This window comes from Ornithorhynchus anatinus, chromosome X1 (genome assembly GCF_004115215.2).
Source record: "Ornithorhynchus anatinus isolate Pmale09 chromosome X1, mOrnAna1.pri.v4, whole genome shotgun sequence".
Classification (NCBI taxonomy): domain Eukaryota; kingdom Metazoa; phylum Chordata; class Mammalia; order Monotremata; family Ornithorhynchidae; genus Ornithorhynchus; species Ornithorhynchus anatinus.
In genome coordinates, this window is record NC_041749.1 from 107,210,389 (window position 1) to 107,238,339 (window position 27,951).

Below are 27,951 nucleotides of genomic sequence, written 5' to 3' on the forward strand. Positions count from 1 at the left end.
CCCCACCCTCACTGGGCCCAGAAGTTGATGGATCCTCTTAGGGGTGGCCCTGCATGGATGGGAAGTTAGGAAGGGATTTCAGGCAAAGTGAGCCACTTTGGGCAAGTCACTCAACTTCTCTGTGCCTCAGTTACCTCATCTGTCAAATGGGTATTAAGACTGTGAGCCCCACGTGGGACAACCCAATTACCTTATGTCTACTCCCGTGCTTAGAACAGTGCTTGGCACATAGTAAACGCTTAACAAATACCATTATTATTATTATTATACAGCTCCCAGATAGCCAGCTTTGCAGGTGGAAGGTGGGGAGGAGGAAGAGGGGTAACTTTGCACTGTAATCCCTTCAGCAGCTGAAACAAATACTATGAATGCCTCATCTTCACCTACAAAGTTGGCAGGGCCAGCATGATGCAAATGTTCCTTTTACTATTTTTCATCATGGAAAAATTCATTCTGAAAGCCATTGAACCTACATTGTGCAGCTGAGCAGTGAGACCAACGCTAAGCGATTAGTAACTTTCCAGCTCACTGTTAACCCAATGCTTCCTTTGTCCTTTTTGTTGTTAGCAAAAGAAGGAAAAATAGACTACGGGAAGTAGGGAGGCCTAGTGGAAAGAGCACAGGACTGGAGGTCAGGAAATGTGGGTTCTAATCCTGGCTCTTGTGACCTTGAGCAAGTCACTTTACTTCTCTGGGCCTCAGTTCCCTCTTCTGTAAAATGGGGACAAAATACCAGTTTTTTTCTCCATGAGACTGTAAGCCTGGTCCGACCTGATTATCTTGTATCTACTCCAGCACTTGGCATAGAGCTTGGCACCATAGTAAGGGCTTAATAGGGAAGCAGTGTGGCTCACTGGAAAGAGCACGGGCTTGGGAGTCAGAGGTCATGGGTTCGAATCCTGCCTCTGCCACTTGTCAGCTGTGTGACTTTGGGCAAGTCACTTCACTTCTCTGTGCCTGTTACCTCATCTGTAAAATAGGGATTAAGACTGTGAGCCTCACGAGGGACAACCTGATTACCCTGTAGCTACCCCAGCACTTAGAACAGTGCTCTGCACGTAGTAAGCGCTTAAAAAATACCAACATTATTATTATTATTATTAATAATAAATACCATCATTATTTGAGGTCAAATGTTTCTAGTATTCTTTAAAAGGATTTCAAAAGATGGGCATATGAATGGAGAGATAGTCTATAATGGCAAATGTATGTCAAATGAAACATTTATTTCAACAAGTCGCAAATTATTTTAATGAACATATGTTTGGGTGCCCCTAAGAGTCCAGATGTTTACCATATGAAACTGATGGTTTCAATGAGCAATTCCTTTGTTTCCCAAATGGGAATGTTTGTTTCATCAGTTACATCGAAGAAAACATTAACTTTTGAGTAGTTTTGACTAACATATTTTCCTACTCATTTCTGTCACTCAATACCTCCACCTGAAACATTTCCTATTGTCCTGGAACTAGTACAGAATTTAAGGGATTGGCTGGTTGAGATGCTAATTAATGTAGCCCTACAGGTAATTTCAAAATTAATTACCCCCATCCCTCTGATAAATCAGAGACAATTGTCAGAAGTTGCAATTCACAGGTGAATAACAGAGGTGAGAAACTAAGCTTCAGTCACTACTGTGACCGAGAAGCAACAGGGCCTAGAGGATAGGCCATGGGCCTGGGAGTCAGAAGGACCTGGGTTCTAATCCTGTTTCTGCCACTTGTCTGGGCAAATCATTTCACTTCTCTGTGCCTCAATCACCTCATGTGGATCAGGGACAGTAACCAACCTGATTTGCTTGTATCCACCTCAGCACTTAATACAGTGCCTGGCACAAAGTAAGCGGTTAACAAATACCACAATTATTATTATTATTCTTGTAGGAAATTCCCACAGCGGTCACACTTACTGACAGAATAAACTGGACATAGCGCTTGATTAGTTGAGAATAAATATTGGGAACTGTTAGTGACAACACGAATCCATGCCAGGAAGAAGATCAATAAAAAAAAAGTTTGATTAAATTGGACATGCGGGTGGAGGGGGTTGGCTTTATGTGATGGATTAGGCTCCGACCAGCGACTGAAGGAAAGAATGACAACCAGAGAGAAAGGAAATATCAATCAGTTCAAAGGGTTGGGATAAACTTATAGACAATAAATCAATGATGGGCTATTAGAGGGAAAAGTAAGGATTGGTAGAAGGATTTAGATAGATTCCTGGACAACAGGAAGATAATGGATTATTAGAGAAAGCTAAGGATACTTGAAGGCCTATCCTTAACCATGAGGACTGACATCCACGAAGGTAACCATCACAAGAATTCTACAAACAACTTGATGTCGCTATTGAGAATAAAAAGGGAATCACTCAGTCAGTGGTATTTATTGAGTTTACTGTGTGCAGACCAATCAGCGCTTGAGAGAGTACAATACAACGGAGTTGGCAGATACGTTCCTGCCCACAAGGAGTTTACAGTGGAGTAGACTTTAAAATAAATTACTGATATGTACATAAGTGCTGTGGGATGGAGGGTGGGATGAATACCAGGTGCTTAAAGGGTCCAGCTCCAAGTGCAAGGGTGACAAAGAAGGGAGCGGAAAGAAGGGGGTGGAAAGAGAGCTTAGTTGGGGAAGGCCTCTTGGAGAAAATGTGATTTTAATAAGACTTTGAAGGTAGAGAGAGTGCTGGTCTGTTGGATATGAAGTGGGAGTGGGAGTTCCGGGCCAGAAGCAGGGCACGGGTAAGGGGTACATGAGGAACAGTGAGTATGTTTGCATTACAGGAGCGAAGTGAGTGGGCTGGGTTGAAGTAGGTAATCAGCAAGGTAAGATAGGAGGGGGCGAGCTAATTGAGTGCTTTAAAGCCAATGGTAAGGAGTTTTTGTTTGACGTAGAAGTGGATGGGCAACCCCTGGAGTTTCTTGAGGAAGTGGGGAGATGTGGACTGAATTTTTTTTTAGGAAAATGATCTGGGTAGTAGAGTGAAGTGTCTACTGGAGTGGGAAGAGACAGGAGGCAGGGAAGTCAGCGAGGAGACTAATGCAGAACATCTCAAATTGGATGTCCTCCCGTCACCTGGAACTTAATTTGTCTAAAACTGAACTCACTTTGCCCCCTCCTACCTCACCTCGCTACTCTCCTGCTACAACCCAGCCTGCAAACTTCACTCCTCTAATGCTAACCTCTCCCTCTAGACTGAGCTTGTTGTGGGCAGGTAAGTGTCTGATTGTTGTTATACTCTCCCAAGCACTTAGTACAGTGCTTTGCACACAGTAAGTGCTCAATAAATACTACTGAAGGAATGAGTGAATCACTGTATCTCAATCTACTTCTTGAGAAGCAGCATGGCATTGTGGATAGAGCATAGGCCTTGAGAGTCAGATGGTCATCAGTTCTAACCCTCGTTCTGCCACTTGTCTGCTGAGTGATCTTGGGCAAATCACAGTTCTCTGTGCCTCAGTTACCTCATCTGTAAAATGGGGATTGAGACTATGAGCACCATTTGGGACAGGGACTGTGTCCAAGTTGATTTACTTGTATCCACCCCAGTGCTTGGTACAATGCCTGTCACATTGAGAAACAGCGTGGCTAAGTGGAAAGAGCAAAGGCTTGGGAGTCAGAGGTCATGGGTTCAAATCCTGACTGCCACTTGTCAGCTGTGTGACTTTAGGCAAGTCACTTAACTTCTCCGTGCCTCAGTTACCTCATCTGTAAAATGGGGATGAAGACTGTGAGCCCCACCTGGAACAACCTGATTACCTTGGATCTACCCCAGCACTTAGAACAGCGCTTGGCACACGGTAAGTGCTTAAATATCATTATTACTATCATTACATAGTAAGCACTTAACAAATACCATTATTATTATCATCTCGTCTGTCTCACCACTGACCTTTAACCCAGGTCTTGCCTCTGGCCCACAACGCCCGCCCTCCCTCCTCATATCGGACAATGACTCTCCCCGCCCTTCAAAGTCTTATCGAAGGCCCGACTCCTCCAAGAGGCCTTCCCTGCCTAGGCCCTCCTTTCTCCTTTTCTCCCACTCCCTTCTGCGAAGCCCTGACTCGCTCTCTTTAGCCATCCCCCCTCCCAGCCCCCCAAGCTATCTACCCATCTGTAATTTATTTATTTCTCTTAATGTCTGTCTCCCCCTCTAGGCTGTAAACTCGTTGTGGGCAGGGAACGGGGAATGAGTGAATGATTGAATACAATAGGAACCTAATTTGGGCCTTGCTCTTCTTTGTCGGCCATTCTAATACCGCGCTCAGTAAACACCGGTTAGTGGAAGAGGGTTTTATTGTCGGAGGGAGGGAGGGAGGGAGGGGGACGACGAAGGACGGCGGGGAGGAGAAGGAATAACGAGGCAGGCAGAGGAGATAAAGGACGGGAGCAGGCAAAGGCGCGTCCCCGTCCCTGGCCGCGCGCACGTGCTCGGAAGGGGGCCAAGGCGCGTTCCCCGCCCCCCAGGCGCGCGCGCGCGATCGGGAGGGACTAAATGCGCGCCCCCATCACTTTTCCTCCTCTTTTTCTGCCCGCGCCGAGAGGCGCCTTCGGGAGAGGTGGAGCCTAGCCCGAAGCCACTTCGAGATGGAGGAGAGTATTGAACTGTCCCGAGCGGTTAGCACAGTGCTCTGCACACCGTAAGCGCTCAATAAATACCATTAATTAATTGGGAGAGGAGGGGCGGCCTGGGTTGCAGCCGCCCCCACCCCCAAAAGCCGCACGCCCTACGGCCCCAGGAACGGCGGGCGACGGAGACCGTAGGGGGAGGCGGTAGGGGAGGGTCGAATGACAGGTGGGGAGGGGGAGGGGAGAGAGCGGAGGGGCGGGGAAGGCTTCAGTTTTGACCCCTGACCCACTGCCGCTCCTCCCCCAAACAGGGGGCGGGGGGTGCTGCTGTTCTTGCTGCAGCGGGAGGCGTCGGAGGAGGAATAGTCCCCGGATGGGGTGAGCCTAGCATGGACCCTCGGCCCCGAAAGTGGGAAAATACGGGGAGGGGGGCGGGAAGGGCGGAGAAGAGAGGCCTCTCCTAAGGAGCGGGTGGTGGCGATTCGCCCCTGAGGAGGATCCGACTGCGGGGAGCGGGAGTGGAGTTTGGGGGCGAGTTGACATTCTGGTCGCCCCCTTGGGAGGGGGATGACACAAAAGAGGGGGTGTTCATTTCTGCCCCTCAACTTCTGTCGATGCAAGTTTCCTAGGGGCTGGACCGATGCCGCCTTTGCGCATGCGCGGTAACTATTCTCCCCCCCCCCCGCCCCCCCCGTGACGGGCAAGGCCCCTCCGAGAAGGAAGTCCTGCCTCTTCCTTCCCTCCCTCTTTCCTAATTCTCCTCCTTTCTCTCTCCTACCTTCCCTCCCTTCCTTCCCCCACCTCGAGGGTATTTGTGCTCCCCCCGCCCTTCGTCTTTCTTACCTCCTCTTTATCTTAACACCTTCCTCCAGCTCTGTATTGTCCGCTTTCTCTTGCCATTTTGCTCACCCTGAAGGGAAAAGGGGGAGGGAGGGAATAGGCAGGGGTTCACCCCAGTTTTAGGGATTTTTAGGGAATCGATGGCGCGGGGCTACGGCAGTTTGGGTGGGACACGCACGTTGGTGACCCTCTCCCTTTCCTCGGGCTTGCATTGGGCCCAAAGTAGAAAAGTACGAACTTGGGTTGCTTTCCCAGAGGCGAGGAAGCCAGTGGTAATAGGGTCGCCGCGCCCCTCCCCCTTTCCCTCCACTCCTCTGGCACCGCAAGCTCACAAAAGGAGAAGTAGAGTTGAAAGTTTGGCGGGGTTTCTCTTGAGAGGTGGAGGGAGGACCCCCCCCCCCCACCAAATTTTACTCCCGCTTTAGTATGTCGATTCGTCGTAAATAGACCCACTTTATAATTTTCAGTTATATTTGCTTCGGTCTTTGTGCTGCCCGAACCAGGAATTTTTGGTAAACTGATGAGGAATCTTCAATCGTGTAAGTCTTTTTAGAAGTAGTAGTAGTAATATTTATTAAGCACTTATTGTATGCAGAGCACCGTACTAAGCGCTGGGAGAAAATACCTGTAGTACGTTCCCAGGGTTTGACTTCTTTATTGTTTAAAGACTTTCCTAAGCAGCTTGGCCCAGAGTGGTGCGTTATATGTGCCTATATAATGTTCCGAGGTGCAAAAATCGAAAGAAATCTGGAGAATCATTTTATGTTGAAGTTCTTTCTAATTGAGGTTGGGAAATGGCATTGTTTTCAGTGTACTAAAAAATGTAAGAAGGGAAAACCTTCCCCAGGAACTACGCCAGCCATTTCTCCTCCTAAAGCATTTTTCTCATCGAATCCCCCATTTGAGGATCACGACAGTGGTTCACCTGTGTACTTTCGGATGCAGTGTAGAATGTTGCCCTTTGCCCTTGGCTGCTGTAGCAACATTAAAACAGTAGGTTAAACGTTTTCGAATGATCTTCATTTACATTTCATTGCAGAGTACATCAGAGCTTGAAGCAGACACTTGGTTGATGCCAGATTGTTACCACCAGAATCTTAATCATGACGGATGCAGACTATGTCCTGTGCAAATGGGAAGGCCGTTTATGGCCGGCAAAGGTAACTGCCATTACCTTACCGCTCATCGTTTCGAGAAATGAGAGAGAGATTCCTGGGTTTCGACTTAGAAAAGTGATTAAGCTAGTCAGTCCACCACCTGGTTGAAAATGAACCACAATGGAGATTTTTACATTTTTAACTCGAATTTCCACTTGAAGTGACTATGGGTTCAAACGATGCTCCAGCAGGCTTTGAAATGAGTGGCTGCTTGATTTGGGTCAAGATGGAGTATCCTCGCACAATTTAAGTTTATCCAGTGTGTGATCCTACCTCCCGCTGCCTCGGGGGGCCATAGCTCGTCTGCGGCAGGGAAGCACAGCGTGACACAGTGGCGTGGGTTTTCAGGTTCCTGTTCGAGTGAGGGGCACATCAAGCACTGAGTAGCGTAGCCAAGCCTTAATCATAGCTTCTAGGCACCCTTCCAGATGGGGCCATTTTTCACCCATTTTTAAGTGGGTTGAAACAAATGTAGGAAGGCAGTGAGTTAAGGTGGTGTCTCATGAAGAGATGGTCCTCGATGCCTAGGGATAAGGAGGCCCAGAGGTTTGCCAGGTTTACGGCAAGGGTGCCAATAACTGTCACGCCTGCCTTGAGGTAGAGGGCACAGCTAGAAGGGCCCTCTCCCTTGCCTCCCTAACTCTGGTTCCCGAAAGAACCGTGAGAGTGGTAGCACTGGCTCGTTGGGGGTAGGGAATGTGTTTACCAGCTCTACTGTATTGTCCTCACCCAAGCGCTTAGTACAGTGCTCGATACATAGGCGCTCAGTAAGTATCGATGATGATACTCCACACATAGCATTCAATAAATTCCATTGATTGATTGGTAATGGTGTGGGGGTGAGGGGTCACTTGCAGAGGGCAGGACAGGGGCACAAGTAGTAAGGCCTCTGGAGATCCCTCCTGACTCAACAGCCTTTGCCTCCGGATGGGAAAGAGCAGAGCAACAGGCATAAAAATGTCCACCTGTGGCCCTGGATAGATCCTTCCTCTGTGGCTTTAATGTCCGTTTTTTGTGTTCTCTTTTTCAGTTGATCAATCATATTTATTGAGCGCTTACTGTGTGGAGAGCACTGTACTAAGTACTTGGGAGTGTACAATATATAACAATAAACAGACACATTCCCTGCCCGCAACAAGCTTTGTGAAAGTCTCTGCTGATGCGAACTGTCCGTAGTATACCCAGTTCTCCGATTATCGCAGAGATTGCATTCTTGCAGGACCCTGTGTGAAAGATAACTCGTGCTGCAACACTCACCCAAGGTCTGCCACTGCCCACATGCGTCTTAACCATTTCCTCCAACACCGTTTCGCACTGTAGCCAGGCAGACGCAAACTGGTTTAAGAACGTTTCCTAATTCTATCGTCGCAGTCTATCGAGAACGCATAGCGAAAACACACACGCTGACAAAGCTCTGAGAGGATTATTAATCTGTGTTACTGAGATGACAATCGCTTTTTTTAAACTTAGGTTTTATCCAAAATGGGAATTTCCAGAAGAGAAGATACCCAGAACGCGGAGCCAGACTCTATAGATGTCGAAATACTTTCACTAGATAAAAAGTTAAGTTTGGTATCTCTTTATTCAGGTATTCTTTTCATTTGCTCAGTTTTACAGGAAAAACTGTTTCCTTTTTTATTCCTAAAGATTGAAAGAAAAGTGAAATCTATATACATTGTGCTTTCCTCTTTAGAGAAACGGTGGTAGAGTATTCTGAACCGAAGATTGCAATTTCTTATTTATCAGTTTTGAATTCAGTAAGTGAATGTATTTTTAAGCCTTTAGTTTGAAATGCTTCCCAAGCTGGGTAAGGAAGGAGATACCACCATTTCAGAAAACAATATGTTGTTTGTTTTTTTTAAAGTACAGGCAGCCTTCAGACTTGATACAGTTGGTTCTTGAAGTTGGAACACAGTTCCTATGAGAAAATTGATTCCGATTTACAATGGTATAAATAGGGGATTGATTCCTGAACCGAGGTTAGATACCCTGCCCATTCTAAAATCACCCAGAGTTGAGTACTCAATCAAGTGCAGAGCTACATTAATGTATTTATATTGAGTCAGAGAAGTTCCATAATAGGGTAGCTCTTTTTTTTTTTTTTAACTTCATCAGAGGTCAAATGGATGGGGTAACTGCCTGGCAATCAGGTTGTACTCATCTTTGATTCAATTTTCTCATTTCCACGTATCTCCTGTGTATGCCCCTTGCCCTTTCCCACCCACTGCCCACCCCAAACTAGTGCCATAAGACGCTAATTTTGGAAAGGCAAAACCAATGTGTCATCATGCAGAAACTGTACATTTAGATATGTTATAAATGTGGTTTGTTATAACTTGAAATGTCTTAAGTTGAGGACTGCCTGTACCTCCTGTTCATTTTAACCCATACATCTACATTGCGTCATAAATCTATATTAAAAGAAGGCCCTCGTGGCCCACTTTTGTCACTAGCTTCTGATACTTGATTTCAAAGTGTTGCTGGGAATTTTGGTTTAAATAACATTTTTTCCTCTTCAGCATTCAGACTTTCCATTGTCTCCAGAAAAGGTGATTGATTTAAAACTGCTTTGTGTCATTGGCATATGGTATCTGACAGTTATTGTTTCTGCAGAATAAGTGTGCAGTGCAGAGAAATCCAGATCCTAGAGAAGACACACATTGACGATATTGTCACTAAATTCGGTGAGAATATACCTTTTTTTCTTTTTAAATATAGGTTTTAAATTCAAGCCTAAATGAAGAGGTACATTCCTAGTTTCCTAGTGAAGCATTAAAATATTTTTGGTCTCTCTAACTTAATGTTTCTGAAGCATTTTTAAGTTGAAAATAAAAGATGCTGTTCAAGTAAGATGTATTTGCTGTGACTCCCAAGTTACTCCAAAAAGGCCCTGGAAACCAGCTCATTGCCGATATCCAGTTTTTTGTTGCCACTCAGAAATTTAACCTCAGTGAAAGTAGTTCTGCATTTTACTTCTGCATTTATCGAGTTTTTCAGTAGTTCTCTTGAAGTCCCCTTCAATACCAATACCTCTGTGCTAACACTTAAATAGGACTTTCTTGCATTCTTTAAAGCAGTCTTGCAAAGAATTCACCAGTCCCCGATTTTTTTTTTTTTACAGCTCACTTTCCTCCCCCAAGGTTCATACATTAAACCAGTTTTCTTTGTTTGTTAGGCATAAATGGTTTCCCCAGGTGAGTACTCCTTGCAAAGTCCTTTTTCTTTTTTTTTTTAATTTTTTTAATGCATTTTAGAGCACGGGTGCTCTTGTAAAAATGTTGAAAAGTGTTGATAGCTGGAATGAATTTGTTCTTTGTCACTAAGTGATATCAGTAGTAATAATTATGGGATTTATTAAGCATTTTTAATAATTATGGTATTAAGCATTTTGAGTCTTTCACTGTGCTAAGAGTTTGGACAGATGGAGGATAATTAGTACAGACCCAGCCCCTGACTCACGTGGGACCCACAATCCAAGAGGTAGAGGAAACAGAAAGATATCTTATCCCCCATTTTGCAGATGAGGAAAACTGAGGCACCAAGGAGTTAAGTGATTTGCCGTCGGTCACACACCAGGCCCGTGGCAGAACTGGAAATCGGAAACCAGGTTTCCTGACTCCTAGTCCCATGTTCTTTCCACTGGTCTACACTGTTCTATTTGGTAGGCTAGTTTCTAGTTGTAGTTGAAGACTTTGGTGGGGACCCCTGAGGAGTGGAAGCCACAGGGGGATCCCGTGGCTCGGTGGAAAGAGCCCGAGCTTGAGAGTCAGAGGTCATGGGTTCGAATCCCGGCTCTGCCACTTGTCGGCTGTGTGACTGTGGGCAAGTCACTTAACTTCTCTGTGCCTCAGTTAGCTCATCTAAAGTGGGGATTAACTGTGAGCCTCACGTGGGACAACCTGATTACCCTGTATTTCCCCCAGCGCTTAGAACAGTGCTCTGCACATAGTAAGCGCTTAACAAATACAAACATTATTATTATTATTATTAGACCCAAACACACCCCATCTACTTTCCCTGGACCACGTGTGCACCCTTCCCTGTGGCTGCCATGGTGACAAAGGTCTGCTGTTAAGTTGGATGTCATGGCATCTCCCAGGGTACCTCAGGTGGCACCTGGGCCTCTACCCAGCAGCTAACGGGGTCCTGAACATGAGTCAGTTTTACCCGCAACCTGTAAAAGTGTCTCATTTGGGACAGAGCTTTCCTAACCTTATAATTAACTCCAAGATCAGCATTAGAGATTGAAATACAGCGTTGAACAAAACTTGCTTTTTGTATCTTTCAGCATCCCAGACTGAGAGGAATGATAAGCCTGAGGAAATAACTTATAGAAAGTCACTTAACATTGCCCTGGATATTTTGAATCTGAAATCCAATACTACAGCAGCAACCTCTTCAGATGAAGAACTGACGACGCCTGTCTCGCAGAAAGAAAACCAAACAGAGCCTTTGTTCTCTGTGTCTAACTGTTCCCCTGATTTCCACAAAGAGAATTTGGGAAGACCTGGATCCTTTTTGAATGAAAATGAACAGTTCAGGCCAACTTCCACCAAGGAAACTGGATGCGAAATTGATTGGAAGAAGCCTGATAAAACCCACCAAAACAAAACCCGGCTCTCGACGTCTCCAACTACTGTCGTTTTGGGCATTCAGACCCCTCAGGGTGAGGATTGCCAAAGCTCAAGTTCCAGCAGAAGGAAAGCTAATTTACTTCAAAAGGCCACAGTGGACAGAAGGAGGACAGGGGGCACCAGAGTTGATTCACCTCCCGATGCCATGAGGGGAGGAGAATGGTGCCCCACTGGAGAAAGCTCACCTGCTTGGACCGCCACTGGATGCTCCAAGACAACAGCTGCAGGAAAGAAGGCAGATTGTTCCACCAAAAAATACTTGGATTTTTCTACTAACAGTGCCTCTAAATGGTCAGAGAATGAGAACATTACAAAGTCCTCAAGGAAATACAGCAAGGCTTCAGATGGAAGTAAAAACCCAGTGGATCAGAAACAAGTTCTAAATACATACATGACCCGTTATCAAACCAGACAACACACGAGAAGCACCAGATCATCTCCTGATACCTCTGACGCTGACTGGCGTTCTCCAGACTGCTCACTGACTAAAATCAAAAATTTTCAGCTCCCAGATTTTGAGGATGAAGAAGGTAAAAACTTTTCTGTGGAAATTAACTTTGCATAATCTCCCTATGTGTTCTCTTGGCGATTTTTTTCTTTTGATACTGAAATCGATTGGAACCAATTCGCCCACACCCAATCTGAACCGTGAATATTTATTGCTAGCTATCAATTTAATAGAAAGTCACAGCTCTGTGATTTGCCCAAGGTCTAGTCCCAAGCAACAGAGTTAGGAGAGAGGCAGATTCCCGCTGCACTTTGCACTGAGCGGTACCGGGAATGTCGTTTTTCCACGTACACCTCCTTTTGGGTTGGGTGAAAAAACTTCCCAAGCGAATTTGGAGCGAGGCAGAGGAGGCAGTTTGATGTTGCAATTTTATTTCCGGCCACATCTTGTGATGACAGCAAATTTGTGCTGCATGGGTAATCACTGTTAGGTGTAGCAAAAATTGTTAGAGCCTGCTCTCACTTCACAGTGCTGTCTTCTCCCCCCCCCCCCCCCCCCCCCCCCCAAATCAGGGAATTGTCCCTCTCCTAGTGATGTGAGGGTTAACCTGCACACAGGTCCACACGCTGCTGGCAGGTCCGGCCCCCGGGCAGATTGGAATAAATTTGGCATCCGGCTGTGTGTAGGTCAACACCTCACTTTTAATGGCCACAGATAAAATAAAAAATGGCTGGGATGGGTTCGATAGTAATGAAAGTCAAATCAAGTTGTATTGGCTGCAGGTCAAGATTTAGTGAGTTAGCATTGGTTTTGGATTAAAACGTGGTAGGCTTTTTCAGGCGCTCGTGATGTGCAGGCCAAACGGGGCTCTGTAAAAGTTAAAGGCGTCCGACTGTTTCCGAGCAGGGGAGCTGCTTCGGGTCGTGCTGCTAACTTTGGTTAGGCATCCAGAATCTGCTACGGGGTTCGCCACCGTGGCCCACTGGGTTTTTTTAGTTTTTCTATTGTTCTGGAGAAGTCTCAGTATTTTTGGCCGACCATGGATCCCAAATCCACGAAGTCATGCTGGCAGACAAGGGCCACCTATTTCCTAGTCTTGAAGGGTAGCTGGTACTTTCTGCCTCTGGGTCTGCAGGACCTCGTAGTGCCGAGCAGAGACGCTGCAGCGCGGCTCGGTCCCTTTCCTGCTCCCTGCACAGCCACGCCTTTGGAGGCTGTTTCTCACTCCCTTGTGGCTAGGTGAGTGCCGGTGGTGGACAGAGGCTAAGAACTCCCCGAGCCCACGCAGGCCCGGCCAAAAGCCACGGAGAGAAAAGGTCCCCTCGCGGGAAGAATTGCGGGAATCTTAAAGTAATTCTTCACCTGTTCAACTGAAACTGCCTTCCATTTCTTAAGGTGGAAGAGCACTCAATGGCTCTCTTCACTTCTCTCCTTAAAAGTCCCTTTTTCTAGAAAGGCTTCCAGTCCGTCTTTCATCACTTCACTCCTTAAAAGTCCTTTTTTTTTTTTTTTCTGGCCAGCCTTCCAGGATGCTTGGCTTTTTAATTAACTCCGTGTACACCCGACTAGAGCCGGACATTTTATGCCAGGTTCACACTGTGCATTCTGACCTCCTGGTTGCATTGGCCTTTTGTGTTGCATGCTAAGCATTCCTTTGCTTCAGAAAATCGTTTCCTGCTATGTGTCTTTAGCTTGTTAAAACCATGAGGCAATGCCGAGGTAAAACAAAAGTCTAATCCACTTTCATTGACAGGATTTCAATCCTCCGACCTATCATTGGAGCTTAGCTCCCTAGAAACCTCATCTCTGAACGCTAACTTTGTAGATGAAGAAGAGGAAGATGAAGAACTTCCGACTATCCTTTTGCACCAAAGTAAGAAATAACTGGGACAGTTTCTTTCAAGTTACATAGAAATCCAAGAGGGTTTGGTTAAATTGTTTGACACCTTGAACTTAAGGTACCAGTTTGTCTGCTTTTCAGAAATTTCCCCTTCTTATTCAGCGTAATTTGCATCACTTTTCCCCCAGGAAGAAAGTGCTTCATATTACTGAGCGACTCTTAGGACCACCGTTTAAAGCAGAAATTGGAGAAAAATAGAACACTCTGATCATTAAGTGCCCAAGCAGGTGTCACTTGGCTTCAGTGTGCTTGGAGATCTCTGAACGTTTTGGAAATGGATCGATTGCTAAGGTTCTTCCCGAGTTTAAGATTTTTTTGTTAGTGTATTGAGCCTTCAGCTCACACAGTGATCTCTCCATAGTCTAATTCGGAGGGGATGGTGTTTCAACTTCTTTTTTTTTTTTGGCGGGGGTGGCATCTGTGGGGGAGGCTAGATTCCTGTGTTGTCAGGTTTTATCCGACACCTGAATGGGTCGGCCGGTCCATGCATCAGCCCCTTCGGTGCCCCCCCCCCCCCATTTCCCCCTTACCCACTGGAGTGAGCTTTAGTAGCAGCTGGAGGAGGTAAGAAGAGAAACTGCTCCTGCTGCCAACTTCCCAGGGTACACGCTTGTAGGGCTATGGGGCCGCGATATGCTGTGTTCCCAGCTGCTCCTCTGCTTTTTGCTGGCCCCCGCAGAGTTCTTGCCTCAACGGGGAGCCCGGCAAGAAGCAGCTACCACTGCCAGAGTGACCTCACCCCCTACCATACTTTGAAAGGCCCCTGGAAGTACTATTGCCCCTGGTTGTTTGGCATCCTGGATGTACAAATAGCTTCTGGTCTAGACCATTCAACCTATTGCATTTGTCTGCTTGTTCAGATCAATTTCTCATTCCTTTCTTCTTCCTTTTTTTTTTTTTTGTGCCATAGAGCCATGTTCGATAGAAGCAGGAATGTTAGTCTGGTGTAAATGTCAAAAATACCCATATTGGCCAGCAGTGGTAAGAATCACCACCTCCATCATCTACAAATATATGTTAGCGTAATAAATTATTGTTCATGTGCTTGAAACTGATATTCTTGTAATCCCAAGAGCACTGGTTACCCAGTAGAATTTCTTTTAATTCTTCCCAGTCATTCGCATATTTGCATTTTCTTCCTAGGAGTAATGCCAAATTCTCAGGGTGTTTGGGCTTGTTTCCCGGTAATCCTCATCTTCTCCTGTCTTATCTGTTGTAGATTTTGTCCATCATCTCTTAGCGGCTATTTGCCCGCCAGATTTTTTGAGCTTTCAAATCGTACATGATCGCTCTTCCCATGTTTATACCCAATCCGAAAATGAAGCTTTAAAATGACTGACTTGCTTTGAGAGAGTCGTAATGTGCGGATGGATCCATGGAGCTGGGAGTTCATTTCTTCTCCGTAGAGGATGTGGTTAAAGTGGCAAGACTAAAATGAGTAGCAGAGTGGTGTTTGACACTCTGAAGAAGACTCTATCCAAAAATGCACTTGCTACTAACAAATGGAAGAATTATCGAGCACTTAGTACAGTGCTCAATAAAAACCACTGACTGCCATTACGTGCACTTTTGTTCCAACTGTCCCTCGTTGAGACAGAATGAAAGTCTTCTCTAACAAGGGTACAGTGTTGCTGCTGCTTTTTTTTTTTTAATGATTTGCTGGAAAATATAGCCCAATAGCTATCTTGAAAGAATCCCCCCCCACCCCAATTGGATGCTTTACTCCTATCTTTCTGAGACCAAAAGAATAAGTTCCAAATAAATCAGCAGCTTGAAAGTAGGCAGAGGCTTTTACCAAGGGTGAATTTACCTTTTGCCAGTGCTTTCTAACAGTGGGCATGTTTTTATGAGAAGGGACAATTGATTGAGTTTTGTAATAAATCAAACCAACTCTCGTCACCTTTATAAAGGGATAGGTTTTATTTGCTGTAGATCGGTATTTTTGAGGAACTTCTCTCATCAAATAGCAACTGTTTTCTGTAAAGACAGTTGAATAATTTCAGAGTCATGCTCTTTCAGATGTGCCCCAAATGTCTTTTTTTGTGTTGTTTTAGGAAATGAATCTGTATAATAGTTTCACTTTGGATTTATCAACAGGTCAAAAGTGTAAGGCGGAAAGATAAAAAAGCAAGCGTGCTTTTTGTTGAAAAGGATGTGTGTCCTGAAAAGAGAGGGTAAAACATTTTTCTCACTTGGCTTTTTCAGGGATGGAGGTATCTGAATGAGAAATCTGGAGAGCTTGGTCTGAAATGAGTAGTGGATTATAGAAATACAGTTGGAGTAGCGAGGGTTTCTGAAGGAAACAAGGCTTAGGGCAGCTCCTGTGGGTGTTGTTGACTTGACTGGCAGAATTAACCAGCCTCCATCTGAAAGAAGTTTAAAAGCCACCCTCAAGAACTTGACGATAGAATTTTCCGTTGTGAACAGTGACTGAGCCTTGGTCCTCGGTCATATTTTTTTGAGGGCTTAATGTGGGCAGAGCACTGTGCTAAGCACTTGGGAGAGTACAGGGCAACAGTTGGTAGACACATTCCCTGCCCACCAGGTGCTTACAGTTTAGAGAGGGGAGATGGACATTAAAATTAATTATGGATATGTACATACACGCTGTAGGGCTGAATGTCAAGTGCTTAAAGGGTACTAATCCAAGTGTATAGATGACACAAGGGAGAGGAAGTAGGGGAAATGAGGGTAGGAGCAGGTCTCTTGGAGGAGATGTGATTTTAATGCTTTGAAAGTTGGGAGAGTGGTCTGATGAATATGAGGGGGGAAGGGGTTCCAAGCCAGAGGCAGGATGTGGGCAAGAGGTTGGCGGCGAGATTGACGAGATCGAGGTACGGTGACTAGGTTGGCATCAGAGGAGCGAAGCATGTGGGCTGGGTTGAAGTAGGAAATCAGTGAGGTAGGATGGGAGGGACGAGCTGATCGATTGCCTTGGAGCCGACGGTAAGGAGTTTCTGCAAGTGCTTGGAGCCCGAGACCCTGAATAAAGGAACTGATGAAAGCACTAGTGGTGGGCATAGTGCCGCGCACCCTGGCGCTCCTGTTGGTAGGCATCCTGCCAGAGTCCAGTATCCTATAACTTTGGAAGAGATCTGAATATTCTCCAAGTTATCAAGAGCTTGCATTGGAACCTCCTTTAGGTTGCTGACTATTTACAGGACAGCCCCCCAGCATTTATGTGCATAGCCATAATTTATTCATATTAATGTCTGTCTCCCCCTCTGGGCTACCAACTCTGAGCAGGGAATGTGTCTGTTATAATGTTGTGTTATGCTCTCTCAAGCGCTTAGTACAGGGCCCTGCGGACAGCCAGCGCTCAATAAATACAATTGATCGATTGACATATTGTACCCTCAACTCTGAGACCATGGCAAAGGGTATATAGACCCAAAATGGGGTAAAGTCACTGGGAGGCCACTTAGTCCGGGGAAAAATAAGCCCCGAATTTCAGCTCTCTCCTACCCCAGGTCCGGGGATATCTTTCGATTCACGTTATGCCTCTGCCTTGGCTTTGCCTCCCACACGAGGTTGTTGTGAGGGGAAGTGAGAAAGTAATTGTGAAAACTCAGCAGGCTGTTCAGGAGAAAGGCACCAGATAAATACAAGGTGATGGTAATATTCTTGCAGAGGGCAGGTTATAGGGTCATAGAGCTGGAAGGGATCTTAAGAATGGAAGGATGTGTGGTTTGTGAGATTTAATTAAATCTTAACTGTGATGCCAGAGAAAGAAAGAGGTAGTTCATGAGAAACCTAGCTAGTTTGTCTTTAGGTTGATCGTACATTCTAGTTTGAGGGGGGCGGCGGGGAATAAAGGTCTGCTTAAGTGTGTTTAGATGATTTTGATATGTATTCCTCTTAATTCAGTTTTTCTCTGTTTGCTCAAGGTTTACAGCATCCCTTAAAAGATTAAAGCATTTTGATTGTGAAGAGAAACAGGAACTAATGGTAGGTATGATGGGAAATTCTGGATCTATGACTTCAAATGTTTACCTAGTTATTTCTACTGAACTTATTCTTCAGGTTGATTTTAAAAATCTGACTCTCTTGATGGGCTGGCCATTTAAAAGTTCCTGGACCCGCTGACAACCATTTTGGGGTGAGATGAATTCAGGGTAGCCCCTTGAAATCAGGCCCCCTTTATTGCGAGGAAAGCCCATGTGAAGTTATCAGGCAGTGAAGAACGCAGTCCTTGAAAATAGTGAGATTGGTCATGATTGCCCCAGCAAAAGAGAATCTGAGAATGTCTTTTCCTGTTTTGGTGAGAGAGGTTGAAAACTTGAAGTAGCGTCAAAGGGAGTCAGCCCAAAGTTTGTTCTCTTAATTAGGCATTGCCTTAAAGTTGTGATTTTTGTAGTTAGTGTTACCGAGTTAGCCCAGGCTGGTGTTATTTTGCTTTAATTGTCCATACTTCTTATTAAATTATAGGATTTGGCTGTAGCAAAATGACTGGTTTTCACGTGTTTTTCTTTCCTAAGTACAGCTGGGAGCTTGAATCTTCTTCGTGTTTGCAGAAGTTCTGCCAATTTATTGGTTTTTGTGGCCCTTTGTATATTTGCCAGGACTCAGTAATCCGCATCACATTATTCTTCTTCCACACGAAATTCAATTGGAGTTAAGCGTCAGTAACTAACTGTAGCGAATTCTGCTAGAAACTTACTCGGTCATAATTTCTGCCTTCGAAAGGTAAAATAGAGCAGTAGTGAATAGTCGGCAGTCCATACTCTGTATGGCTCTGATGTCTCATACTTAATGTGCCAAAGCTTAAACGATTAACCCCTTTTTATTGAAGCTCCAAGCTACGCTTTTATCTAGCGACAGCTGCTCAGTAAGATGAGCTTTAATTGCTCATAACCTAAAATAGCTATCTGAAGCTGGAAGTGGTAGCTTGCAGGGCATCAGGCCAATCCAATACTAATTTTAGTGCAATGTACACTTTTCAGCAAGTTGGGAGAGGATGAAAAGCTGCTCCCACAGTGGGGTATGGTTTAATAAATAGCTGCAAACACATCTCCCGGTGGTACTGGCTCCCCTAAAAAGAATTCTAAAACCTGTAGTCTTCAAATGTATCTGCTGTAGAGCCTTAAAACTACAGGATGGCACTTTTTTTTCCTTTTCTTTTTTTTTTTTTTTGAATAATATGGGGAAGAAACTTCTTTGATTTGCAAAGTTAGATGTTTCTCCATCCTTTGGCATGTAGAAGCCCCCAGATTTTCTAATTTGGTTCTGAAGAATATTGGGAGTGGTTTCAGTAACTCAAAACTCACTGACTTTTTTGATTGTAGATTAAGGCCAAGGAGGAGTACAGCCAGGATATCGATTGGTGCATCTCTCTGATTTCTGATTACAGAATCAGACTAGGTAAGCAATGGGGCCGATGCCATTCTTCAGAAGAATTAGTGCACCAGAAGCTTTTATGCAGTTCACGTCATCATTCATGGAGGAGAGGAAATGGGTGTTAAAATGTCACAGGAGATGTTCTCTCAGATACACTCCCCAAACATGTCCCCAGTAGTAAGGGGTGTTAAGGGATGTGAAACAGGTTATCAAAGTAGGTTGTGGGTTGTGGTGGTTGTCATCGTCGTTTTTAAATAAAGAACCTAACAGGTCCCCATCTGGGTGGAAGTGTTTAGGGATGGATCAGATGATCCCTGGAGATCCTTTCCAGCCCAAAGCCTCCGTGATTCAGAGGACCTGAAATAATGAGATGGGGGAGGGTCCTTGCGATTTTTGGCTCCATGGTAGCCAGGCCCATTTTAAGTCCCTTTGTCATGTGGGGGCAAAGGGATGCATGCCTCGTGGCACAGCTGACGTGGTGGTGTTGGTTAGGGTCAGACCAGCTCTGAAAATTCTGCTTGGAGTAGTCTTGGGAAGAAGAGAGAGGGCTCCAGGAGCTGAAGTTATTTTACTTTTCAGCTCTTCAGCAACAGTTAGGGTAGCCTGGTGGATCGAAGTAAAGGAGCTTCAGCGAGCCACTTGGTGTTGTACCCAGCCTTCACCGGCCCACTGGAATTTTCCCAGGGCCTTGGCGGGAGAGTCCAGCCCTGCCGATTGATAGAGTCTAAAAATAAGAAAAGTTTGACTTTGAACAAAGGAAAGAGTAGCTTTTTTCAAAAGGGTTGGTTTTTCCCTTTCAGCCTGGCTGATGGGAATGAATAATGGTCACTCTCATTACCTTTTTAGCTCACTTTTAGAAGGTTCACACTTTAAAAAAGTAGAGTGGCTCTTTGAGCATTTGACTGGTCCTGAGACGGTCGGGGTGTTTCATTGTAACTCCTTCATTGAAGGCTGAAGAAAGCCTGTCTAGTTCGGTATTCGCATAGAAAGCCCAGAAATATCAAGTATTTTGATCATTTCTATCTGGCGTATTTTCCCCAGGAGTCTTTTGGATTTTTATGAACTTTGTTTTTCCTTCCCCCCAGGCTGTGGCTCTTTTGCGGGGTCCTTCCTAGAATATTGCTCAGCTGATATTAGTAAGTACAACTGTATTTTTCAAAGTGAGAAGAAACTGTGGACAGAATTATATCAGGCATCCTAGAAACATTTTCAACATTAGTTCCTGTATTCTCTGATATATGCTTGCAATACATATGATTTGATTAAATGTCACCAGTTGATTGATTCAGAAAGAGTGGCGGAGTTAGCGGAATAATGTTGTCAAGTCTGCTTAATTTCCATTATTTTTTTACTTATTTATTTTCAAATCCAGCCGAGAGGAAATCCCATCCTCTTTGTAGTTACTCATATGCAGATACATTTATGGTGGCTTCACCACATGTGCTTGTATGTTGTATTATTTGGGGTTTGTAAATTAAAGGTTTCGGTAGCAAAGTTGATCTCGTTTTCAGGCTATCCGGTTAGAAAAAGAATCAAGCAAGGTGCTTTCACTGCAACTTTTCCCGGCTCGAAGAAAGACTGTCCTGAAAGGCCCTTGCTAGAGACCCCCCTTAGCAAGGTGAAGCCCCCAAAGAAAGTGCTTCCCGATCGGACGAGGGCGGCCAGAGACAGAGCCAATGAGAAGTTGGTGGAGTATATAGTGAAAAACAAGGGGGCAGAAGACCATCTTTTGGCCATTCTAAAACACAAAAAGCAGTCAAGGTGGCTGAAAGAGTATTTAAATTCAAGTCAGTACATGACCTGTATTGAAACCTACCTTGAAGACGATGAACAGCTGGACCTGGTGGTGAACTACTTACAAGACGTCTGCCAAGAAATAGGCAGTAGACTGACTCTGATAAATGGTGATAAAATAAAATTTATTCTGGATGTTCTTTTGCCTGAAGTAAGTTGCTGACTTTTTATCCATTTCTAATATTTCGGGACTCATTGGCCCATTTCTAATATCTGGGGACTTGTTGACCCAGGAAAGAGTCCTTGAGGTTTGAATCAGAGAGTTTGAAGTGCCTAGCCATTTTGTCCAGCCCAATAGTTTGTAGTTTTTTTAAAATGTAGAAACTGGAGTATGCTGAAATACTTCTTAATTAGCACAGGCATTGCTCTCTTCAGCAGTCTTACTGAAATGCGAATGTTGAGAGCATGGAACATATTTCAGAGATTGTAAATCAGACTTTAATCCAGCTTCCTTCTCATGCCAATCAAAAAGAGCAAGAATGTTTTCACCACTAAATGTAATCTTGGCCACTTAAAACTGGTGGTTTAGTAAATAGTCCATTTTAATATTTTTTTAATAAACTAATTCAAGCACCTTTTTGAATGTCAACAAATAATAGAGGATGGCCGGGGTTTTTTTGGTTTTTGTTTTTGTTTTTTCACCTGAGACCCCTACCTTGAGGTCTCTCCTTGAGACCTAGTTGAGGTTCTTTACTTGAGACCTTTTACTTCTCCCTCTGTAGACTGTAAGCTTGTTAAGGGCAGGGAACGTGTCTACCAACTCTGTTATATTGTACTCTCCCAAATGCTTAGTACAGTCCTCTGCACACAGTAAGCACTCAAGTACTGTTGATGCTGATGAGACCCTGATCCTTAGTTCTTTGAATTCCGGAACGAGGGGAAAAGTTCTTGCTCAAAATACAAATAGTTCCAAGTGTTTAATTACTTTCTGTAATGATTTGGTTTATTATTAGTAGTAATAATAATATTTAAGTGCCTAGCTCTGTGCCAACCACTAGGGTAGATCCAAGACTATCAGGGCAAACATGTCCCTGTCCCACACCGGGCTCACAGTCTATGTAGAAGGGAGAACTTATTCAAATCCCCATTTTACAGATGAGGAAACCGAGGCCCAGAGGAGCAAAGTGACTTGTCTTACGCAGCAGGCAAGTGGCAGAGCCGGGATTATAACACAGATCCTCTGACTCCCAGGCCCGTGCTCTTTCTGCTCGGCCGTGCTGCTTTGGAGCGGTAATGCTTCGTGTTGAGCGAACATCTAATAATTTAGATGACTTTATCTTAGTTATCAGAGTTTCTTATTCTTTCAACATCGTCAGGAAGGAGATCAGAATTAAGGCCTCAGTTACTGTTTCAAATCAATTGAAAATTAGTTTACAATATTACAAGTTTTGAAAACTGTTCGAAAGTCTTCCTGTTTTCATCCCTTTCCCATTCATTTTAGAGCTAATGTGCCTTATGCAGCAGCTTTTACGAAAGATAGAAATTTTTAGAAAAATTAAAATTGAAAAAGGTTAGTCCCATCTTTGAGTAAACTTGATTTCTTTTAAAAGACAACTTAATGTTCTAAGAGCTGCAAGTAAAAGTTTGGGAACGTAGTGTTAGAAATGTAAATTAAAAATACCACTGAAAACCATTCAGTGTATACTTCAGCTTATTGTAGTGAATTGCAATCTTTTAGATTGTGGTGCTTCAACTTTAAGCTCTGTGTCATCTTTTACAGGCAATCATTTATGCAATTTCTGCTGTTGATGAGATAGACTACAAGACCGCTGAAGAAAAGTACATCAAAGGGCCATCTCTAAGCAAGCGGTATGATTAAGCATTAACTTATTTTTTTTTTTTTTAACTATTGCTCCAGTGAGTTGCGGTGTTAGGTGCTAATCAACAGGCAGTAAAGTAGTCCAGGTGTCCAATTATCAGAATGGTTAAGCAGCAGTGAAAATAAGCACTGGCCCATATGCCCAGAGTGTAAAACATCAGGATTGTCATAAGGGAAATCAGGATTTAGACCAGAGGAGAAATTTAATATGTGCTCCCTCTCCTTTCTGTTTTCTTACTTTGTGACTTTCATGGGAATCCAAATTGGCAAGAAACCCCAAGCCCACCTCTCTGTGGGGGCAGATTTATTTTGGGGGAAGAAATTAACTGGGCCAAAAGGATGGAGGTGGGCCTGGAAAAGGTGGAAATTAAAATAATGAATTAGCATGCCTCTAATGAAGAGGCTGGAAATAAATGATGAGTAAAGGGACAAACTGAAGATAAGTTGACCTGGATCCCTGGGTTTTAAGGATTCTAATTCTCCACACCATTCATTCATTCATTCAATCGTATTTATTGAGACTCACTGTGTGCAGAGCACTGTACTTAAGTGCTTGGAAAGTACAATTTGGCAGCAAATATAGTCCCTGCCCAACAATGGGCTCACAGTCTAGAAGGGGAGAGACAGATTGGGCCACTAGCCAGGTTAATACTGTTGCTTCTTTTTAGTGTCCTGCCTTGCTCCATTCCGTTTCAAGCTGTGTAGGCAGAGAGGTGGGGGATGTTTTTGCTGAATGATTCAACCGCATCAGAAATGCCAGCCTTGTGTTGGGAGTGGGGATGGGGGAAAACCACCTCAGGTTTTGTTCTACATTGATGCATACAGGTAAAAATGGCTGGGTCTCTCCAGCGCTGCTCAGAAATTCTTAGCTCTTTCCACCCCCACTCATTCTCCGCTCCCTGGGGGTGATGGTTTGTTGAGCAGGGCTGGATTCCCAGCTTTGTTGGCATGCCTTTTGCCCCCATGCTCAAAGTTAAAAGTGAGCGCTGCTCTCTAGACAAGCTTGTTTTGGGTAGGGAATGTGTCTGGTTAGTTGATCGTATTTCTTGAGTGCTTACTGTGTGCAGAGCATTGTACTAAGCACTTGGGAGAGTACAATATAACAGACACGTTTCCTGCCCACAATGAGCTTACAGTCTACAATGGGGGACAGACGTTAATGTAAGTAATAAATTATAGATAGGTACAGAGTCCAGTCAGTTGTATTTGAGTGCTTACTGGGTGCAGAGCACTGTACTAAGGATTTGGGAGAGTACAGTGCAACAATAAACACATTCCCTGCCCACAATGAGCTTATAGTCTAGAAGGGGAGAGATATTAACATAAATCATTACAGATATGTACATAAGTACGCTGTTGATATTGCACTATGAGAAGCAGCGTGGCGCAGTGGAAAGAGCACGGGCTTTTGAGTCAGGGCTCATGAGTTCAAATCCCAGCTCTGCCACTTGTCAGCTGTGTGACTGTGGGCAAGTCACTTCACTTCTCTGTGCCTCAGTTCCCTCATCTGTAAAATGGGATTAAGACTGTGAGCCCCACGTGGGACAACCTGATTCCCCTGTGTCTACCCCAGCGCTTAGAACAGTGCTCTGCACATAGTAAGCGCTTAACAAATACCAACACTCTCCCAAGTGCTTAATCCACTGTTCAGCACGTAATAGCATTCAATAAATACCATTGATTGGTTGATTGAACTGCTCTCAGGTCTGTTCAGAAACATAGGGAGAGTGAGCTGGGAAGCGTAGTCCATACAGCCATAGGAGTGGAAACAACAGCTTCCATTGCAGCCTCACCCACCCATGCCCCGGCCCAGAGTCGGCATCTGTGACTAAATGTTACCAATAGAGTAAGCTTAGCTCTGCCCCAGCTGAATTTCCACCTCCAAGTCAAAGGCCAGCCCTTAACTTTGCACCCCCCCCATTCCTCAGCCTGAGCACCCCCCGTCTCTGCCATCGACACCTCCATCCCCAACCTGGGCTGCTGCTTCTGCTGCTCACCTGGTTGGGTTAGGCTTGCCCTCACCAGCTGCCAACCTGACTGACCATAGAAGGTGATGGTGGTGATGCGGCATGGTGATGGACCACTTTGGCGGTCCCTCCTGGACCGCCGTGGGTTTGCAGTCCATCCTTTGGGGATGCTCAGGTTTGCAGGGTGGTCAAAGAGCCTTAATGTTTAATGTTGAGAAGCAGCGTGGCTTAGTGGTTAGAGCGTAGGTCTGGGAGTAAGAAGGACCCGAGCCCACCTCCGCCACATGTCTCCTGTGTGACTTTGGGCAAATCGCTTTACAGTTCTCTCATCTGTAAAATGGGGATTAAGAGTGTGAGCCCCATGTGGGACAGGGACTGTGTCCAACCTGATTAATTTGTATCTACCCCAGTGCTTAGTACACAGTAAGTGCTTAACAAGTACCATTATTATTATTATAATTATTATGATTATTCTTCATCACTGTCCCAGATGTTCTTTTGACCAGACTTCTTAGATGAAATCATTTTGGTTGGGAAAGTGGGTTATTCATTCAACCCTATTTATTGAGCGCTTACTGTGTGCAAAATACTATACTAAGTGCTTGGGAGAGTACAGTATAACAATAAACAGACACATTCCCTACCCATAATGAGTTTACAGTCTGTTTCTCATTTCTAATGCGGAACACAGTTTCTCATTCTGAAGCTTTCTCGCCTGTTACCTGACTTGGGTTACAACCAATTTCATCAGTAATTTTGTCTGTAGCGGGGGCATTTTCTTTGAGTAATAAATGAATATTAACTGTGTGTTTGTATCCTTCAGGGAAAGGGAAATATTTGATAAGCAGCTTTTAGACCAAAAGAATCTGGCATTGTCGAAGATTGAACCAACTTCTTCCAAGCCCGCTCCAGATCCTTCTCCAGATGTGTCCCATCCTTGCCATTCTGTAATTGAATCAAATATATACAATAAGTAAGAAAGCAGCTCTGTGGAAAAATCTGTAAAATTGTCTTTTTGTCATTTGTAAATGCTTAAGGGGATATGGAAGATGTCAAAATGCTGCTGCTTTAGTGTTTGATGTATTCTAGGCTATAGCTTTACAGTCTGCTCATTGATGCTGCATATTGATTTCCTTTAATTCTGAACTCCTTGGATCAGTTGGACAAAGCTGGAGTGTTCATTTTTATAACTTACCGCCGATTCTCTTCCCTGTCCATTTCAAGAAACTTTACAATTCTTTAGATAGGTCTAAATGGAGAACTAAGAAATTATTTTGTAACTTTCTGGTGACTATTGTAACAGGTAATTGAGTAGAGATTTCACTCACAATCTGGAAAGATAAGCCACTGGTATCACATTTAGCTGTGATTGCAAAGAGCCTGGTACGATACAGTAATTCCATAAGAATTAAACCTGTAGGGTTTCATTGACAAAGTATCAGGTTTCCTCTCAAAGTATTTTCTGATGTTCTCCATGCTCTTGCTTTTTTCCGGAAATTCCTCCAAGAGGTGAAAGCGAAGCCAAAGATGCTGCTTTTTTTTTTTTTAATGCTGGCAGAGTAACTACAGTCGTTTGTGCAAAAGAAGAAGCCTTGCTATTCCGTAACTCTTTAGAATGGCCACCTCCAAATAAGCTGTAGTGTGAATTGATCAAAAATTTCACAAGGCTTTTTTTAATTTTCCTCCCCCAAGTTGAGCAGGTTCTCACCACTCCCTTACTCTCCTGTCATGTGAAAGGCCTGTTTCTACCCTCAGTTAACCATTTCACTGGCTCCTCACTCGTTTTTATGGTTGGAAATAACAGTATATTTAAGTGCTGGTGTTTTGTTGGTTTTTTTTTTGATAGGTCTGTACCTGGGACAATATTGAAAACAGTCTGGCCTGGGCTGATTACAGAATAAAGCACAGCTGAGGCCGACAGTAGATTGACCCAGGTCCTGGCTTGAGTTAATCCATCCTTGCAAGCCACCATTCATGAGGACAGCACCTTTGAGGTCAAAATGGGACTTTGGGGGAGCATTCCATTCAGATTGAAAAGGGAAATTGGGTTTGGGGGGTTTTAAATGTTGGAGAAATGAAATTTGTTTTTCAGGCTTTGTTTTGTAGGACAACGGAAGGCCGAAAGAGAAATAAAAGTGGGCCTGACAGCTAACCCTAAAATGCCTCACTCTAGGTGGTCTTCAAGGGAAATGAACTGGGCACCATCTAGCGGTTGAGGTGGAAGTGGGGAGTGAGGACATTTTGAGTGGACATTTGGCAATCTGACACAGCTGGGGATTCGGGGTGGTGTGGTGCAAGGGGATGGGTGAGACCTCTTGTTTTCTCCTCACAGTCTAGATTTTAAGCATGTGAATGTAATTCAAGGTGAATGCCTGACTACACTTGGTCACTAAGCTTATGCTTTGTAAAGAGGAGAGTACAATCTGCATAAACCTGAGTCGCAGTAAAATAATTACAAGGCAATTATAAGCTGTAATAGGCCTGAAACATTTTCAAAGTACACTTTTCTGCGAGCTAAGTACAAGGGGAAATATTTAATTTGTTTTAGCCAAGCAGCCTCCGCAAAATTGATGAAATTCATGTTTGTAAATACTGTTTACTCCGTTCCTGGTGATATTGAGCATCAAACCTAATACTAAAAGTAGGGAATCCAAGCTTTAAACCACAGGGACCTTTTTCCCCTCATTACCTTTCCTTTTCTCTGCCTTCCTCTTCCATTTAATCTAGACTAATTCTATTTTCAATGTTCTTCAGTGTTTATGGCTCTACTAAGCAATGCCTGTTGTAGCTGGAGATTTGGATATGTATATAGACATTGTATTTTACAGTTTGAGAAGAGGTTTATTTTACAGTTTGAGAAGAGGTTAAGGGTTCAGTATCACATTCCCTCTTCATTTAAAGGCATTTTGTAATTATATAGTGTAGCTTTCCCCCAGTATCCTAGTTTTACCCTTTTTTTTCCTCCAGGTAGTTGTATGCATCTTCTTTCAGTTCACATATTATAAGAATGTGAAAATGGAATGGATTTTGACATCTGGTTGCTGAGTATTTTGCTAATCAGATCAGCTCCTGTTGTCAAACTATTGCTATTTTAATCTGATTTATTTTTTTGTTCTAATCCTACCACAATGTATCTGTGAACAAATATTTAAAGCAGGATATCTTTATTCAGAAGCCAGAGGTAGGGAGAAAATAGAGGACCTGAATTAGGATAACTGTTTCAAGATATTTTTGTTTTATGGTTCTTCTAACTGTCCAACTACTTATTTTCTGGGGTTTCTAAGTGTGAAAGTTGAGCTGTGGTTCTTCACTCAGACATGGAATTGAATTAATATCAGTGGCTTTTCCTAAGCCTTTTTTGATTTGTAACTGACCAAGGCATGCATTTGTGATTGACCTCTCAGATGAAAAAAATCTGGGCAATAAATAAAAGACTTTTACTAAAAGCACAGAATTCAGTCTAAGCCACTGATTCATCTGTAAA

At 44.0% G+C, this 27,951-nt stretch overlaps 1 protein-coding gene across 6 annotated transcripts; it reads left to right on the top strand.

The window, feature by feature from the left end:
- Positions 1-4,530: 4,530 nt before the first annotated feature.
- On the top strand, positions 4,531-27,921 carry PWWP3A (PWWP domain containing 3A, DNA repair factor). Of its 6 annotated transcripts, none has more exons than XM_007667324.4 (14): positions 4,531-4,642; positions 6,451-6,571; positions 8,039-8,130; positions 9,182-9,252; positions 10,857-11,732; positions 13,404-13,523; positions 14,461-14,531; positions 15,648-15,724; positions 17,438-17,498; positions 18,836-18,911; positions 19,973-20,023; positions 20,399-20,832; positions 22,402-22,490; positions 25,291-27,921. In XM_007667324.4, the coding sequence occupies exons 2-14, from the start codon at positions 6,515-6,517 to the stop codon at positions 25,442-25,444; spliced, it is 2,229 nt and encodes a 742-aa protein (XP_007665514.1). In that variant the 5' UTR covers positions 4,531-4,642; positions 6,451-6,514; the 3' UTR covers positions 25,445-27,921. The 6 variants fall into 6 exon arrangements, with proteins under 6 accessions (XP_007665514.1, XP_007665515.1, XP_007665516.1 ...); XM_007667325.3 differs by lacking the exon at positions 4,531-4,642 and adding an exon at positions 4,875-4,949; XM_007667326.4 differs by lacking the exon at positions 4,531-4,642 and adding an exon at positions 5,148-5,233.
- Positions 27,922-27,951: the final 30 nt, after the last annotated feature.